We start from the raw sequence: 18,097 nt of genomic DNA, 5'->3' as shown, positions 1-18,097 counted from the left end.
ATCACAGAATCATTTAGGTTGGAGAAGACCCCTAAGATCATTGAGTCCAACTGTACCCCAGCACTGCCAAGGCCACCACTAACCCATGACCCCAGGTGCCACATCCACATGGCTTTTAAATCCCTCCAGGGACGGGGACTCCAACACTGCCCTGGGCAGCTGTGCCAGGGCTGGACAACCCTTTTGGTGAAAATATCATTCCTAGTATCCAATCTAAATCTTCCTTGGCACAACCTGAGGTCGTTTCCTTTCGTCCATCGCTTTCCTGGTAGACACAGCTCCCAGACGTGTCTTTCAGACTCAGTCTTTTGCAGTTGTTCTTCATGATCCCAAGGTGATGACCCTCATTCTGGGATAATTTGTACTTGGGAGACTCATTAGTTGGCCTTGGGTTGTTCCCTCTGAGCCTGAGGCTGGAGCCTGGAGGAGGGATCACTGCTGCTGGCGTGGCTGCTGGGCAGGGATGGGAAACCTTTCTCTGGGCAGCTGCTTTGTTTTTGCTGAGCCTTTTAAAGAGCTGGGGAGCACAAACTGCAGGCAACTGTCTTCAGTTTTGAAGATGGAGGAGAGGCAGGAGAAGGGCTGAGGAGGTTGATGTCTCTGCTGTGGCACATCCCTTGGGTTTCTCGTGCAGGGCTCAGGACAAGCTTTCTGGGTTCGTGCTCAGAAGCACCTGCAAAACTTTTGTCCTTAAACACAAAAGAGGGAAAAAAAAAAAAAAGAAAAGCACCCAATACAAAAATCCTAAAAAAATTATCGACTTTGGGAAGCCATGAGAATAGGCCACCTTTTTTTTTATGTTACTGTTGGTTTGCACCACAGGGCTCCCTGGCTAATTTATCTGGGTTATCCCACAGAGGGATAAGATGTGGAAGGTAATACAGAGCTATTTGTTTTCTTTGCAAGAGGGGCAATGTGTGTTGGTCAGGGCAACCCTTGGAACCTCCTTTCTCCAAGGTGGGGCAAGAAAAAGTCCCTGTCCTGGTGGCACTGAGGGGGTGTCAACAGTGGGAAGCAGGGAATGGGATCAGTGTGGCCCTGGGCTCAGTGGGCTGAGGGTGGGAGCACCACTGTAACCTCTTTGTGCCTCTGGTAACTCAGAACTTTCCCCATAGGCAGAGCATGAGCGCAACTACCACATCTTCTATCAGCTCTGTGCCTCCTCAAGCCTTCCAGAATTCAAAGATCTCGGACTCAGTAAGTACTGGAACCTCCCTGTGCGCTGGTGGCTGTTGCCTAGATCTGATGGCAGCAGGAAAACGTGGTGAGGTTAGAAATTCAGGTCGTTGGTGAGGTCACATGTGCCTGTTCAGTGGGAAGAGGTGAAGGGAGATGAGCTTGAAGGGCTTTTTCTCCCCGGTGGTGTACAGGTTTGCTTGTGCCATCACCGGGGATGCGGCACCCGGGATGAGGGTGGTGAGGCCCTGTGGTTGGAACAGGATGATCTTTGAGGTCCCTTCCAACCCAAACCATTCTAGGATTTTGTAAAAATTTACAGCAGAGCCGCAGTGAAACTATGTGCCCTGGTAGATGCCAACTGATGCAGGGAGATCACGTGTTAATATTGTACCAAGCTTGCATAAAGATGTGTATTTTAAATCAAGTGTGAGTAGGGGTTGTTCTGGCCAAAGCCTTGGCAGGAGTGGTTGTGTGCTTTGAATTCATTGTTATTTTTTTCAATGGTTAACTCCTGAAATGGGTTAGAGATCTTTTCCCAGAATTTGCAGCAAAACCTCTGTAGAACACCTGATTCAGAGGGTTTGCACTTGCAGCAGGGGGTGCAGAGATGTACTTTAGTTATTCTTTTATCTTGGATATTTGCTATTGCTTAGAAAAAGTAGCAAGGCTTAAAATAGGCTTTTTCAGTATTTAAAATAGTGAGCAAGGCAGGCTGTGATCCCAACACAAAGGCTTGCAGAGGTTTTCATCCTGGCTACAGAGGAATGGCAGATCCAAGAGAGAGTTTTCAGTTTCTGGGTAATTCTGGGCTTGTCTTTCTGACTTTTCGTGTCACTGTAGGCATATTGCCCACACGGAGCATGTCACTTTGAGCACTTTCAAGAGCTGCTGCCATGTGGTTATGTGCTTCATTTTTGCAAAGATACCCTGAGTAATGGCGATGTCTGCTGGCATCTTAAAATTCAGACACAAATGCTTTCAGCTCAGGCTGGGATATGAGCTGATGTGTGAGAGCTCCAGCTGTGCAACCACCCCTCTCATCCTGGGAACATGTGGATCAGAGGAAACACCGGTCTTACTCATCACAGCTCTGTAAAAGCATCGTCTGTACTGGTGGTGACTGGTAACAGTGTAGGCTGAGAGGTCTCTGCTCTGCTGGTGTATCATCCAAGATGCAAAAACATCTTTGTGCTGTTGTGACTGTGGCTCTCAACTTCTCAATTCAAGAGCAACAGCTGGTGGTGTAGGAGGCAGTGGGTGCCAGGGCAGCCAGCCCCCAAGGGAGCCTTCTTGGGTCATTTTTAATCAAAATTTGGTGTTGTCAACGCACATCAGTCTCCAGCAGCACTTTTCAGTGGTGCTTGTGCGCAGGTATCCACCAGGTCAAACGCAAAATTGGAAAGGCAGGTGATTCTTTCCAAAGTCGAAGGTGTGTGTCCCTCGTGTTTCCTCCACTATCACCTTGCAGTAGCTTAAAAATGACTCTTCAAAATGTTTTGGTAGCTGGCAGACGTGGGGCTGCTCACCCGGTCTGTGGGGACAGAGATGTGGGTGCTGTGAGCTGCTCTTGTTGGCCTGATGGAGGCTCTGCCTTGACCTGTGGAATAGCTGGTGCTGGGCAGTGTTCTGTGAGTGCAGACGTGCACAATTCACTTATTTTTCTTTCTCTTGAGTGATTTTTTTTTTTCATTTCCAACTTGGGCTCAGGTTTACTAGCCTGTGTTTCAAGGTGACTAGTCAAAACCCAAATTTATTTCCTCATGTGAGGTGTACTTACCTTACGTGTCAGCCTTTTCTCCCCAAGACTTACACAAAACAAGGGGTATTTTGCTGTGAAAATCCACCATTTATTAGACACGGAGGAGGATGTATATTTTTCCATATAAAAATAAGAGCTTTTGCTTCTCCTTTGGCCCTTGCACATACAAAGAATTGTTGTTACTCTCGTATGTTGCAAAATGCTCGAAAACAGAGTCTCTAAACACATGTGAGCCCAGCAGAGCAAACCAGTGTTGCTCAGTCAGAGTGATCCTAAAGGCTTAATCTGAAACTAGAAGGTAAATATTTGATTTAAAATGTCAGTGTGCAGTGCAAGTGTCTTTTGAGGCGCGGTGTCTAATTTTACGATGCCTCGGCAGTGGTGCAAAGCAGGAATGTGTTTTAGTTGTTTGCAGTGAATCAAAGGGTTTATGTGGTTGTTAAAATAATTATACATATGTTGAAATGTAAAGATTGGAATCAGTTATACCAGAGATGACTTGAGGCAGAAGCAGATCTCGATGTGGATGTTTAAAATTGGAAGCTGGTGTCGCGGTCCCATCAACCACCACCAGCCCTGGGTGCTTCTGGCAAGGTGATGTGCAGCAACAGCAAGTTGTTAACCTGATGTGCTCCATCAGGGGCTGGGTGAGCTCCTGTTGTGCTGGGGGACCAGGATGGACATTGCCTGCCTGACCCCAATCAACGTTTTCTGCCCCTTATTCCTGATGCTCCATCAATGAGCAGAATTACCAAAACCTCCGTGTCCCTGGGCTTTGTGTGTCAGAAAGACTTAAATGTTTCCTTTACAGCTTGAAAGTACAGCTAATGCAAAAGCCTACGGGAGGGCAGGGAAGGGATGGGGAGCTTCTGGTGGCAATTTGAGTCAAAAATTGCAGATTGCAGTGATTTTAAAGGTTACCAGTAGGCTGATGTGGAACACACAGTAGGCTTTTTCTCTTTACGTTCACGATGCTTGGGAAATATGTTTTAAGGTGGAGTGATTGCATGTGCAGCTTTTTAAAGTGGATATAAGCCCTGCGATCTCTTTTTGTTGTATTTGCATTTGAAATGCCTCTCTGTCTCCACATGATTTGTTGGTGTTGTCCTGAAATAACTTTGGTAAAGCACAGATGTTTACATGGTATAACGCTGGCACTGCAAGCCATTCTCCACTCCCTTAGCTCCCAAGGTTTAAGGCTCTATGTGGGGAAGGTGTTAAAGTATCTCAATCAGTCATGGGTGTGTTAAACAGGATGAAAAATTGTCAAAAGCAGTAACCTCAGTATCTGAAATAATCTTCACCCCTGAGATGGAGCAGTTGTTAGAATACCAAATATACCATAGCACTGGCCTGACTGAGCTTGCTTTGAATGGGGAAGAGGTTTCATCACTGCAAGAAGTAGTTACAGTCACTTATCAAGGTTCTACGTCATCCATATCTAAGTAACTGGGGTTTGAAGGAGACAGATGCCCTTTGGGGAGCATCCCAGTCCATGTTCCAGGGGATGGCTGTGGGGGATGAGTACTGCTTGGTGATATATTTCTCCTCTTCCTTCTTTCCTAGCCTGTGCAGAAGACTTCTTCTACATTTCTCAGGGAGGTGACACGTCCATCAGTGGTGTGGATGATGCTGATGACTTTGAGAAAACCAGGCATGCCTTCACCCTGCTTGGTAAGGGTTTGCTCTGCTTGGAGCCTGCCCAGCAGAAGCCTCTTGCAATTGTTTTCAGTGTTTTGCCTGAATTATAATGTTCCTGTTGACCTAGTTGGCTTTACTTTGTTCTTCAGTATGAGCTGCAGAAGTGTTTCTCACAGCAGTCTGCAAAGCAGCAGTGAAATGGAGAAGGACACGGAATTTAAGAGCAACTTAAATAAGCCATTCTGAAGGCAAAGCTGTGCTGCAGCTATTTTTTACACTTGTTTACAAGCAGGAAAAGAGCAATTACTCTGCAGTTCAATCTGTGCTGGGGCTGAGGGTGATGTCACTTCTCGGACCATCACAGTATTGTACCAAGTAGCTGATTTCCTGGAAATAATGAGCTGAGTACATCCCTGCTGTGCAGAGTCCATGTCCGTGTGGCAGCTGCAAAATCCGTGGCGTGCTGCAGTGGAGCAGTGCTGTAGCCTGCCTGCAGCAGTGGCTTTTGGAAAGGAAAAACAATTTTTGCTGGGGAAAACTTCCCTGGTTTATTAATATTTATCTGAAACCGTGTTTTTAAATCCAGTTCAGTCTCGGTGCCTCTCAGTTGCATTTCATATGTTGTGAGAGGAGTTAATGATGTTCACAGTTGGCTGTGAAATCCTCTCACCAGCTGTGCCAACAATGAGCGTGGGCACTCATTTCAAGCATCGGAACTGCAAGTGTTCCCCAAAAATTTGTCCTGTTTGTGTTCAGATGGGCTCAATCTCTTTTTCTTTGGGGCGACAGTGGGGTCTTGTCATTACCCTCTTCTGTACAGCTTGTGTTACTTCTAACTGTTAACTACTCAAAAAATACGACTTCTGTTTGCTCCAGATTTGCCCACAGGACTGTAATCCCCAGGGAACTCTCTTCCCATCCCCTTGGCATGTGTAGTCTCTCTTTGTTCCCCTTCTCCACCTCCCCAAGCAGCCCCCCTGTCTCCTTGCTGGTCCCTGGGAAGAACTGTGAGGGCATCTTCCTCTGCTGCCAGTTTGATGATGTTTTCCTTCTCTTCACATGCTTCCTCTGGCTCTGCCTTTCCTCATTTTTCCCTCAGTGTTTCTCAGCTCTGTTTCTGTTCAGGGCCTGGTGATACTGCTTCTACACTTTTCAGCCTTTCCTTTCCATGTGTAACTAGGAGAAGTCAGATTTATCTGCAAATCCCCACCCTAGCCAAGGTTAACTCCAATTAAGAGTTCCAAGTAACAGCAGAGCATTGCTCCTTTTAGTAACTTTGAAGCCTTTCTCACTGTGCTGATAACAGAAAAGTCCCAAGAGAGAGAAAGGGAAGCTCTGGGTAATTCAGAAACCAGCAGGTGATGTCTTGGACCTTGGGTGGATAATTAGGACACCAGCCCTGAACACAAAAGGGACGCAGAAACCCAGCTGGAATGGAAAAAGAATGCAGGACACGGCAAGCAGGCCATGTGCAGGCTGCTGCTGAGCAAAGCTCCTGCTGGGAATGCCTGTAAATCCTGCCAGAAAAAAATATATAAAGCAATAACGTCTTACACCCCCAGTAAAGACTCACAACACGTGGCTCTTTTTGAGGCACTGGGGACAGTAAGACAGAGTTCTGCATCACCTCCCTGGTGCCTTGCTGTATCCAGCTGCAGCACCAGTGTGGAGGCATTTGTGCATCATGTGCAGGCCTTTAATTTTCTCTTCTGTTTGTGGGACACTGGCAATATGTTGCAATTTCTGTGCTTGAGTTGTCAGCCGACTACGATCAACCCCTTGTTCTGTAAAAGCCACAAGAGCTCTTACAGCTCTGACCCTGTTTGGTCATAATGGAGCAGCATCCTTGGTTTTGTGTGTGTTAAACCCATCTGTGCTAAAATTGAGTGTTTACGGTGTGCTGATTGGAAGAAGTCTCATAATTCTGAAAACCAGCAGCCTGGGAAGGAAATCAAACACCTTGAGTGTCTTCAAATAAACTGAAAATTGCTGTCTGTTTTCTGGTGTGACAATCAGCTATCAATTGTTCACGCAGGAGTGAAGGAGTCTCATCAGATGACCATTTTTAGGATAATTGCGGCCATTCTGCACCTTGGGAACTTGGAAATCCAAGTGGAACGAGGCAGCGAAGCCTGTAGTCTGTCGGTAGGTCACCAGCTGGAGCGGGGCATGTGGGGAGTTTGGTGTGCTCATAAATCAGGACATGTTGGATGTGTTGAGCTTCACAGCAGCATGCTTTAGTAGAAAGCCCTTTTCCTCCTGATTTTCTTTGCCTTTTTTTTTTTTTGGAAACACATTATAATTTCCTAGTTGCTTTGTTTTTTTCCTCGGAGATAGTGCATTGCTCCTCCTCTCTGGCCAGCCTGTAGGCAAAATCATCGAAAGATTATCATCTTACATCCCGACACATCTTTAACCCTTCATGCTTCCTTAGAACACCTAGTGCACAGTGTTGGGGAACAGCAGAAGGTGTGATGCTCTAAAACCACTTTCCTACAGGCAAAGCCATGGAGCTGCTGCTTGTGATGCAGCCAATCCAGCATCCAAAGGAGCACTGCACAGTTAATTAGCAAGAATAAATAATACAAAACATGCCTTAGTGGCAATTTTTCTGTTTCTGTTTGTTCAGAGGTAGGGGGGAAAAAAGCAATTATTTGGAAAATACTATCCTGTAAATTATCATTGCATCTCAGGCTGGGTAGTTTGTTCCTGGTTAAAGTATTAAAATGGGTTCTGCACACAATTTTAGCGTTACCCTTGAGATACCTTGGTGTTTGATGCATGAGGTGCTGGGGTAATTTACTTGATATTTGGCAACATGGATATGTTGACAGAGGTCTGCTTTGACAATGTTGAGTTCTGTTAATGAGGTTCATATTGTTTAATTACCTTCAGATATAGCTGCAAGGTATTAAATCAGTTCTGTTATGCCTTTGAATCTGTAGTCAGAAAGGTATGATAGCAATAAAGCATTCTAGAATTCTCGTAAAATGCACTTTTATTCTCCATCCCCAAACCCATTCAGCATTTGTACATGCACATATCTAACTGGAAACAACTTACTTCCTTTACATATATATTATTACACAAAAGAAAAGGAAATTGTTTTCTCCTTGATCAAAAGGCGGTGCCCACTGTCTTAGCACAACAGACTCAAAACTGCCTTCCCTTAGTTTGATGGGGGGGAAAATACGTTACACTAGAGAAAATGAAGTTCACATATAATTTTATTAATTGTTCAAAGCCCAAGCCCTTCTTGTAATGCACAGTTTATAACTTTGTTATTCAAAATGGAGTTAGTTTGTAAAAGGTGTCATGGCAAAGCCTAAGCTTTAGCTTAAGAGCTTAATCCAGGTTGCTCTGAAGGAGCGTGTAGTTGCAGCTCAAGGAGTAGCAAAGTGGAGGATGCTCTGTCCTCTGGAAATCTGCTCTTAGTGAAAACTGAGACCTCAAGGATAACCAGAGCAGAGCCGAGCTGTGGTGCCACTGTTTGGAGCTCTGTGTGAGCTGTTCCACTCATGTCCCTGAAGGCTGACACAACTGGATGAGTGTTATTGCTTCTCCATTCCTGCCAGCCACAGAGGGACACAATCTCTCCCTAGATAGTTATGGAACACTGCTAATTCCTTGCAAAGATCTTGGGGGTTAAAGCTCCAGTTTGGGGTGTCACCAGCCTGCTGACTTTGCTTCTCACCCCCCTCTCCCAGAGCGAGGACGAGCACTTGAAGAACTTCTGTGGCTTGCTGGGCGTGGAGCTCAGCCAGATGCAGCACTGGCTTTGCAACCGCAAGCTGGTCACCACGGCTGAGACCTACGTCAAGAACATGTCCCTGCACCAGGTGGTGAACGCCAGGAACGCCCTGGCCAAGCACATCTACGCCCAGCTCTTCAACTGGATCGTGCAGCACATCAACAAGGTCCTGCAAACCACTGTCAAGCAGCACTCCTTCATCGGCGTGCTCGATATCTATGGGTAGGCACGGCTTCTGCTTTTTAGGGCAGTTTAATTTGCCCTTGTTTTGCCCTTTATAATTTGTAATTTGCCCTTTGTAATTTGCCTTGCACATCGTAATTTGTCTTGCACATCATAATTTGCCTTGCCCTTCTTGCAAGGCACTCTTGACCTCGGCTTATGGCAGGTGATGGGGATGATGGGAAAGAAGCACAAAAAAGCACCATCATGTGTGGTTTGCAGTTTGGATCCTCTTTTAGATTGTCCAATCCTACCCCAAAACCGTTCTGTTTGAGTGCTGGCTTTTGGGATTTACATCCTGTGCTGTTCCCATTTGGGATTTCTGTCTCATGTTCATCGAGCTCAGGATGAGCTCGTGGTAAAAGGTGCCAATGTGGAGACCAAAGACTGCACTTGGCTCTGCCTGAGGTTGCTCTGAGATTTGAGGAAAGTACTTTGCTTTATCAGCTGTGAAACCGCTGTTGCAGGGCCCTTGTGCCAGTGAGAGCTTTTGGAGGAGTTTGTGAACCTGTGGCAGGGCCACAAGGTGCAAAAAGCTCTTACAAGGCTTGCAGCCTCAGGGGCAATGAGCTGCTTTAGATTTGGGCTGGGTACCAGTCACTGCCTGGTCTGTCCTCCTGGCACTTGAGTGCTGGTAGATGAGGGATGTGAGAGTTGTTTGCGAAGGGTTCATTTCAGCTGAAGTGCTGCAAAGAAGGAGAAGGTGGAGGAGAAAGAAAGGGATTCTGTCAGTTATGGGGTGGAAAAGGAAAGAGATCTTGTGGGTTTGGGTTTTACCCTCCACTCTTTCAACACCGTCCTTTTTCTATCTCTCTGGGGAGCAAGGACAAAGGGAGAAGTCTGAGGTTTCCCAGAGAGGTAGTGGCAGCCCCATCCCTGGAAGTGTCCAAGGCCAGGTTGGACGGGGCTTGGAGCAACCTGGGCTAGGGAAAGGCATCCCTACCTATGGGAGAGGGGCTGGACTAGATGACCTTCAAAGATCCCTTTCAACCCAAATCATTTGATGGTTCTGTGGTTCTAAATGGGACAGCAGTGGGCTGATGTGTTCCCTTAATATATTAAAATGCTGAGCTGCTCCTGTTTTGGAGGGGAAGGTGGAATGCATAAGTTGTAGCTGCTCCAGGAACCAGTCCCTAAGCCAGTGCAGTTGCTGTGCTTGCTCAGTCCCAAATCTCCTCTCATGCCAGGCTCCTCACAAGGTCTACCACATCTGAGTGAACCTGGAGTTCAAATGAAACCCTGCCAGAGCAGTGCTGGGTCAGAACAAAAAACCAGAAAGCTTTTATGGCCGTAATGCCTATACAATTGCCAGAGTTGGATCTTGTGTATAAACCCTCCCATGAGGTTTCTATAGCTACTGGTGTTTGGGATGTTGATTTTCACATCTGCTGGACAAACACAGCAGCAGAAAGGATGCTAGAAAGTGCTGGAGCATCAGTTCAGCCCACTCTGCTCACAGGCTTACAGGAACACTTCTATCAAGAATGATAAGCATACTGTTCTGTTTGTTTGGGGATTTCAGTGGGATAGCTTGAGATGATGAGGTTGCTCTTACAGGTTTGCAGGTTTCTGGGCTCTCCTCAGTAGGTAGCACAGGACCTGGAAGATCTTAAATAACTAAGTGGGAATGGCACAGTCAAAGGCTGTATGAGGTAGAGAAGCTGTTTCCCGTAAGTGCCTCCACAGATGAAAATTTCTGCAGGCTGGGATGTGATAAATAAAGCTCTGACACGGAGCCGTGTGGGCGACAGTGGGTCAATACAGAATATTGGATGCCTGAGTTAGGAAATCAGGCTTTCAGAAACCTGAATGAAAAGAGACTTGAGGATAATGCTCATGAAAGATTAAGCTGGGCTTGAAAACCTGTTAGTGTGGAAGGAAAGCCTCCTTCAGCTGCCGGTCTGTGCATCACATCCAGCGCGTGGGCAAACTGATGCTTTTACAGCACTGCTGTCACCACGGGGTGCAGCAGGGTTTTTTCCCACAAGGATCTGCAGGTCCTGTTGAAAGAGGCAGATTTGCAGGGGAAGGATGTCTGTGTTGTGCCCGTAATGCCTGTGAGAATCTGGTGTCCTAAAAATCTCTTTTGGAAATGAGTGTTGCTGTCTAAATGCTGAGTGATTAACAATGCAGGGAATTTGGGTAATGATAACCTGACTCTGCAGTCCTTAAAAGCGGTTTGGTTCCCCAAACTTGGGTTTTTAGGGAGTTTTAATGCATTTTACCAAATATTAGAAGTTTTTTTCCCAGATGTCTGTTGTTTTTTCTTTTCCTCTGGGAGAGGGATTGAGCTCTGAGAGAAGATGCAGAGGCTGTAGGATTTGTCTCCTAATTTTCTAATGCTCGACTTTGCACCCCTAATTCTCTGTTGACGTTGAGGTGGCAGGGTGCAGCATTGAAAGCCTTCCTGTATTTATTGAAAGCACATTATTTGCCGTAGCAGCAGTACTGCAGTCTGTCTGAGGAGTGGGTTCACGTGGCATTCCTGGACTCGGCAGGGATGGCTTGTGAAGGGAAGTGTGAACACCCAGGTGGCCAGCTGTATGCTGGACTTATTTATGAACTTTAAATATTTTAGTATACACCCTGGTGCTACAGCGGATTTAGGAGATACCAGTCACATAGCAGAATAGAGAGCAGTAGAAAAACCAAAATATAGAGTTTGCCCCCTGAAGTCTACTACCTCCAAGCTGGATTTGCCTTCTGGGGAGTCACAGGGATGGGCTGGAGCGGTGAATATGCTTATTTTTTGCACCAAGATCTAGTGCACTAAAATGAATAGAAACCAAACAGGCTCTGGTTTGCTTTTCCTGTTAGGATGTTGCCTTGTTGCAGTCACTCTGAGCAGGTGGGACCTCCTGGCCAGCACACATGTAGACCTGGTGACTGATCTGCTCTGTCAATCAGCAAATTGAGCTGGTACCAGAGTCCCTTAATAAGCAATTTAGTGAGGTCTCCCTTGGAGCTGATGTTGTACAGCTGCTCTGCCCCTGGCTGGCACTCACTGAGAAGGTTCATAAACCTCATCTGGCATCTCTGAAGTGGATATAAAGTTTCTACTCCGATTTCTTTTCCTCTTGCAGTCTCGCTCTTGTTGTGTTTTTCTACCCAGCTCACCATCCCTCTTCATCTGTGTTTTAGTTAAATCTTTTCATGCCCCATTGCTGTGATCATGAACCTGCAGGAGTTGTGTTTCCAAGGAATCTTGGGCAAGTCACATCCCTTTAGCTGCAAGAGCTGAAGGTACCGACCTGCTTGGCACGATGGCTGTGCAACCAAGATCAAACACAGTGGGAGCTCTTCAAGGACATGCTCATCACTGAGGCTCAGGCCACGTGTTTAATATAAATATTTGTTGTCCCAGAGACCAGATTTCATTGTGTTAAAGACTGTAAGGGAAAGGATTGAACATTCTCTGCTCGGCATAGGCTGGCAATACCAGCCCTGGACAGGCAGAGGGGAAGCAGTCCCAGGTTTCCTCAAGGGCTGTGGGACTGATAAAAGCACAAAAGCAGCTTGTTTCTCCCATTCTTGTTTCTTTTTTGCCTTTTTGTGTTGTATTTCCCCAAGGTCTCAAGCATTTTATGTGGTGAGGGCACCTGGTAATACCCGGGGAATAACTGCATGACCCGGGTAACAGCAAGGTAGTCCTCAGAAAGCAGCAGAAATACTGATTACTTTGGGGAGGGGTGATGGAAAAAAAAGGACTTCATTTATTTAGCGCTTTAAGATTGTTCTGCCAGCTCCTACAGTGCCTATTACCCGAACAATTATTTAGCCACGTATTTATCCTTTCGGCAGCTTACTCATTAAACACAGGGAGCCTTCCCACTTCTCCCCTTATTTTAATCCTTACAGTCACGTGTCAAAGATTTCCTTCCCTCCTCCCCCTTCCAACTGTGCCTTAAAAATAGGAATAAATAAAAAAATAACTCCCTGTGTAGCTGAAAAGGTCCTCTTTGGTTTTTTTTAAGAGCGGGCCTGGCTCCCTGTGCCTGTCCCTGGATGTCATGTGCTTCAGCCCCAGGGGCTCTGCTGGCTCTCTGCTGCTTACCTGTAGTTCACATTACTAAAACTACATATTTTTTTCCCTTCTAATTGTGACTAGGGAGCCAATTTTGAGCTTGGTTTAGAGTCAATATGTGGAAAGGTGGGATAATTATTTGGTGAGTGGAGTTTTGGAACCCGGTGAAGAGAGAGACCAGTGAGTCCAGCTCCAGACTTCCTCTAAGGAACACGGAACTGGAGCTGAAATCATCATTTTTCCCCTCTGCCTTCCAGAAGTTGCTTGCTCACGTGTGTCCAGGTTTTGTGCTAACAGGGATGCAGTACAGAGGCTATAATCACAAATTCAATACCTTCTTTTTCTGCTCTCTTGAATTCCATTAAAAATAGCTCGTCGGGTCTTTTAGGACAGCGGCTCCTGTTTCTTCATCGCCTTTGCAGTGAATATATTTGGACTTAATATTTCATAATATTTTTCCCCAAGAGAGGCTGTTACATTTCTTGTCTCAGACAGCGCTTCTGCCTGATGGGCAGGAAGCTGCAGTCGTGCCAAGTATCTCATTCGTGCATAGCAGGAGAGACCTCTCAAATCCCTTGAGTTGTGCCAAGGAGAGAGAGATGTTTTGAGGAATAAAGTGTGGATCTGGGATAGAGGGAATGCAAGGAGACAGTTGAATACCTGGCGTTCCCCATCACACAGATGACACCGTTGCGGGGGGAAAAAAAAAAAAGTAGATTTTGAGACAAAGCAACGCTTAATGCTGATTTATTCATTGCTTTGCAGGTTTGAAACTTTTGAAGTGAATAGCTTTGAGCAGTTCTGTATCAACTACGCCAACGAAAAGCTCCAGCAGCAGTTCAACTTGGTAAGGTCAGCTTGGAAATGTTCCACAGAACTTAGCAGAAAATGTAACAAGGCAAGATTGTTGTGTGTCTGGCTTCTGTTTAATGGCATTCACCTGCAGCGTGGACAGATCATGTGGCCAGTATGAATGCAGTCCCTGGGATACCTCTCTCCCAAGCATTGCACTGAAATGGCACTAAATATTCTCGTCAGGTTGAAATATGTTGCTCAGTTGATGTGTAAGCTTGATACTGGAAACAGGTTTTATGTTTTATGCAAAGGTTCACTAGGGTTTTTGAGTAAGCATATAATTTGCCTTTTTCTTGGTGTAGTTTCAGTCCTAAAGCAAAATCTGGATTGTCTTGTGCCGGGTCCTGATTTCCAGTGTAAGTTAAAGTATGGGTGTGGAAACCTGCCCATTAAGTGTGGTTTAAACCTGTGAAATGAAAACTCTGTATTAAATAGTGGGATTGGACACACTCCCCGCTTTTCACTTGGATGTGCCTCACAAAACCTGGAGATTTTCCTATTTTATTAGAAACAAGTGCTTGCCTGCACTGGAAATGAAACCAGTAAGGGGGTTGCCTTCTGCTTTGGTTGTAAGCAGAGGAGAAATTACTATCAGTTTCAGGATGCAAGGGAAAACTTGTTAAATTTGAGCAGCTAAGTACTGCAGATTAGTTTGGCCCTTTGAAACCATATCATATGCATGGCCATGAACATTTGCAGTCTATCTAAGGCATCAGATAGATCACTGCTGCTAAAAATGAAAAGTAAATTATGGATTGTATTTGCACTATTCATATCTTACTTGGCATGTCTAACTATCGCTTCTGAAGCTTATAAATCCAAACTCCGAGATGACATTTTGAAGAGATTTTAAAGAGCTATCTTTGAGGGAAAAAAGTGCGTTTGAAAAATCATTTTTAATACGCTTTAGAGTATCTGAGAAATAGCCAGAGACAATTTATCTGCTTGGGCAGAGTTCTGAGATACATGAGCCACACAGAGGCTTTTTTTTTTTTTATTATACATTTTTTTGAATAAGAGGCTGCAATAGAAGTGTCCCTGATTTGGTCAGATGCTGCTGCTGATATCCCTTCTAGGATGATGGGTGCTCTTTTGTGAAGCAGATGGGGGGACGTGCTCTTAGCCCTGGCTGAGCTCCTGCTGCAGGTCACTGCTTTAATCAGCAGAGCAATAAAGGAGAGGGGGATTTTTGTCAGCCCAAGAGATATATGTGTCATTGCCACTTCAATGTATGGCTTCCACCTCAATGTAGTGACAGCTTCAGTCATTTCCTAGTGAAAGTCATTTAAAGCCTTATTTTCCCCTGCCCCGTGGTTTCCGAGTGTAATGCTTTTATTTTCCTTGCCAGAAGCTAAATTGTGTAGATGGCAGAGCCTGCACAGGCTGAATGTGAGGGCACCTAAAGCCTCTATGGCTTCTGGATGTTCTTGTGGAATACTGCACTCCAGTGGGGACAGGGGGGTGGATGTGGAAGGGGCTGGCTGGGGTCACGGTCAGTAACTCCTCTGTTCTTCCACTCTCAGCACGTGTTTAAACTGGAACAAGAAGAGTACATGAAGGAGGGAATCCCTTGGACTCTCATAGATTTCTACGATAACCAGCCCTGCATAGACCTCATAGAGGCCAAACTCGGGATCCTGGACCTACTGGATGAAGAGTGCAAGGTAAAAAGTGCTTTTCTAAAAGGTTAAATAATGGGCTTTAACCTGAGGCATCTTGCAAGAGGGTAAAAACCTCCTTCACGTGTGTTGCTGGGGTGCCTGTGGCAAGGCTAGGCTTTTTTTGACATTTGCTTTGCTTTAGAACACTTCAGGGCCTCCTTGGCAGGTGTTTGCTACCAGCCTGGTACCTGATCTCACCATGTGCTGCCAGTGCTGATGTTTCTGGCCCAGCTGTACTTAGGAATAGCCATTGCTCCAGACTTGATTGCTTTGGTGTTATCCAGGAGCTGGAGTTCCTCCCTGTCTCAAGCCTTGTTTTGTCTCAAGGGAAATCCGAGTCCTCTTGCAGTAGCTATTTGGGGTGAAGCTGATTGCATTCAGTGCACAGACTTCAGAGACTTGTAGTGTTGGAGAGCAGTTTGCTCTCTTTTGCACTCCCTCTCTCTCATACTGACCAAAACTAAGTCTTGTTTAAAAGCTAAGAAAGGCCAGAATGGCCAACCTTCATGAGAATCCATAAGAAAGGTTGGACTCCTTATTCACTCCTTGTTCAGTCGTGAATTACCAAATACACCTAGGAACAAGAAACATCAGATGGGAGGTTTTCTTGAGAAGCTGGGATGCCTGTTTTGAAGGTCTTTGATGCTGAAGACGTCCTGTTGGAAGGGGATAGGAGCAGCCTTCCTGCTGGATGTACCTGCCCTGAGGAGCCTCAGACTGGTTTTGCTGTGGTGTGAGCCAGCAAGTTGTCCTTTGGGAGGAGTTTCCATTGAGACTTGGATATATTCTGTGACTGCAAATGTCTTACTGGTTGTGGAAGATCTTTGAGCATTTTTGAACAAAGGCAGGGAAGGATGAGACAAAGGGTGGTGAGAGAGATGAAGTAGGGAAGGGGCCCTGGCCAGGATAGCCAAGGTGATAAGGACACAAGGAATTCCTGTTGGCTCTGTGGGATCCGTGAGTAGAGGACAGATCTGGTGACCCAAGAACAGAAATATCATGTTGCATCACAAAGAAAGGTTTTGGATCCATTATTTAGACTAATGCCCCTGCTGGGGTGGATTTAAGGAGGTGTATGACTTGTCCTTGTCTGGGAAGAGGGTGACCTGTCAAGTGTTTGCCTTCCCAGGCACGATGGGGCTGTCCCCAGCTCATCTGGGGTACAGGCACTCCATCTATCTCCTTGTGATGAGCCAGAGTTGGGACTTTGACTTTTCAAATCTTCTCTCAGGAATACTCCTTAAAAATGAGAACAAATTAAACTTAATTTGATGTCCTTAAAAATAGCAACTCAGCCAGTGCTGGCTCAGAAGGAGGTCAGAGTGTTTGCTTGATATTCAGTACCATTTCTTCTGGTGTCTGTGCTATTAGGCCTCTTAAATTTTTCAGTCTCAAACTGTCTCCTGGATAACTTTGAGGACCTTAAATGAAATTTCCCTTGTGTCTTGTTGGGAGTAACACCCTGGGCTCCTCTCTGGGGCACGTGGCACTGGTTGCTGCTGGTGACATTGCATTAGACAGAGCAACTCCCATGCACCACTACTAATATGGGCAACTTTGCTGCCTGGTACTACTTTTTTCGTCTGTGCTTATTTTTTTACCAAAAAAAAAAAAAAGAATCACGAGATCTATTCCCCCTCCCCACATAAAATGTCAATTATCTGGTTATTTACCTGTCAGTGGGGGATGCTGTCATTAGTCAGAGGCCCTTATTATAGGCCCTGTAATCACCTCTTTTATAGTAACATGTAAGTGTTCTTCAGCTTTATGAAAATTTCAGCAAAACCTGTCAACTGAAAGCACCAGTTTATGGATGAAAACCTTTACCCCCACGGAAGTGTTTCACCTCTCGGGGTGGGACCACAATAGGGTAATTGCACATCACCTCATTAGGACACGCAGTGGTGGATAAATGTACTCTGGGACTTGAAAGGGCATCGAGGGGATCCTGGCTACATAATGACTCACTAGCACAAAGGCAGAGGGTTTGTCACTAATGTTCTTGCTTCACAGTATGGATTTTTTTTTTTTTTTAATCTTTAATGTGTGGATGGGGAGGAGGTGGCTGGGAACATGCTGAAGCAGTTCAGCTGGTGAAGGTCATATGAGAGTCTTGTCCCTGTTTAGAGAAAAATTGAAACAGGAATCAGCAATGAAAGAGAGGACTCTTGAACTGAGATTGGAGTGTTAAGGACTAAAACGGTCTCATGAAAGCAAATGAGAAAACCCTTAGTTCTTAAAAAAGATTTTAAGATATAGAATCATGGAATGGTTTGAGTTGGAAGGGACCTTAGAGCTCATCCAGTTCTACCCCCCTGCCATGGGCAGGGACATCTTCCACTAGCCCAGGTTGCTCCAAGCCCCGTCCAACCTGGCCTTGGGCACTTCCAGGGCTGGGGCAGCCACAGCTTCTCTGGGCAACCTGTACCAGGGCCTCACAGGGAAGACTTTCTTCCCAATATCCCATCTGACCCTACCCTCTGGCAGTGTGGAGCCTTTCCCCCTTGTTCTGTCACTTCATGCCTTCATGACAAATCCCTCTCCAAGAGGGAGATATTTATGTGTGGGTTTTTTTTAAACAGCTTTGAAATCTTAGGATTTGGAAGCTGTTGTAGAATTGTTAAGGTTGGAGGTGGCCTCTGGAGCTCATTTGGTCCTACTTCCAGTTACACCCTTGGTCTGCCCAGGAATCCTTATAATCTCTGTGGACTGTGACCTATGTCCTCTGCTAAGTGACTGTGGAGTTCTTGAAGTGCCTTTTCCCTGTTTCCTGCACTGGAGTTTCATCTCCCCGGAGCTTTTGGAACCTCTTGGTTTTGCTTTGTCCTAAAAAAGTGTCAGAGGAACAGCAAGAGTTCATGTCCCATGCACCGTGATGGCATGATGTTGAAGTGCTCAAGCACAGACTGATGAGCCTGAAGAGATGGGAAAGGGCAGAAGGGCATCCAGGAGAACCTCTGTGCTGGTTTAAAAGTTAACCAGCAAGGGAAAATGAACTCAATTCA

The 18,097-nt window shown here is 45.7% G+C and overlaps 1 protein-coding gene across 4 annotated transcripts in view; it reads left to right on the top strand.

The window, feature by feature from the left end:
- MYO5B (myosin VB) overlaps positions 1-18,097 on the top strand; it is a 144,687-nt gene that overhangs the window by 51,653 nt on the left and 74,937 nt on the right. For all 4 annotated transcript variants that reach the window (XR_003532298.1, XM_027671705.1, XM_027671706.1 and 1 more), the window contains exons 7-12: positions 1,116-1,197; positions 4,505-4,612; positions 6,615-6,724; positions 8,287-8,552; positions 13,342-13,423; positions 14,955-15,095. Coding sequence is in view for 3 of the 4 variants with exons in the window: in XM_027671705.1 (XP_027527506.1) it covers positions 1,116-1,197; positions 4,505-4,612; positions 6,615-6,724; positions 8,287-8,552; positions 13,342-13,423; positions 14,955-15,095 (789 nt within the window). In the remaining variant the exon portion in view is untranslated. The remainder of the gene's footprint in view (positions 1-1,115; positions 1,198-4,504; positions 4,613-6,614; positions 6,725-8,286; positions 8,553-13,341; positions 13,424-14,954; positions 15,096-18,097) is intronic.

Source organism: Neopelma chrysocephalum, unplaced genomic scaffold (assembly GCF_003984885.1).
Source record: "Neopelma chrysocephalum unplaced genomic scaffold, ASM398488v2 Primary Assembly neopelma1_97116, whole genome shotgun sequence".
NCBI lineage: Eukaryota > Metazoa > Chordata > Aves > Passeriformes > Pipridae > Neopelma > Neopelma chrysocephalum.
This window is presented reverse-complemented; position numbering and strand designations above follow the sequence as displayed.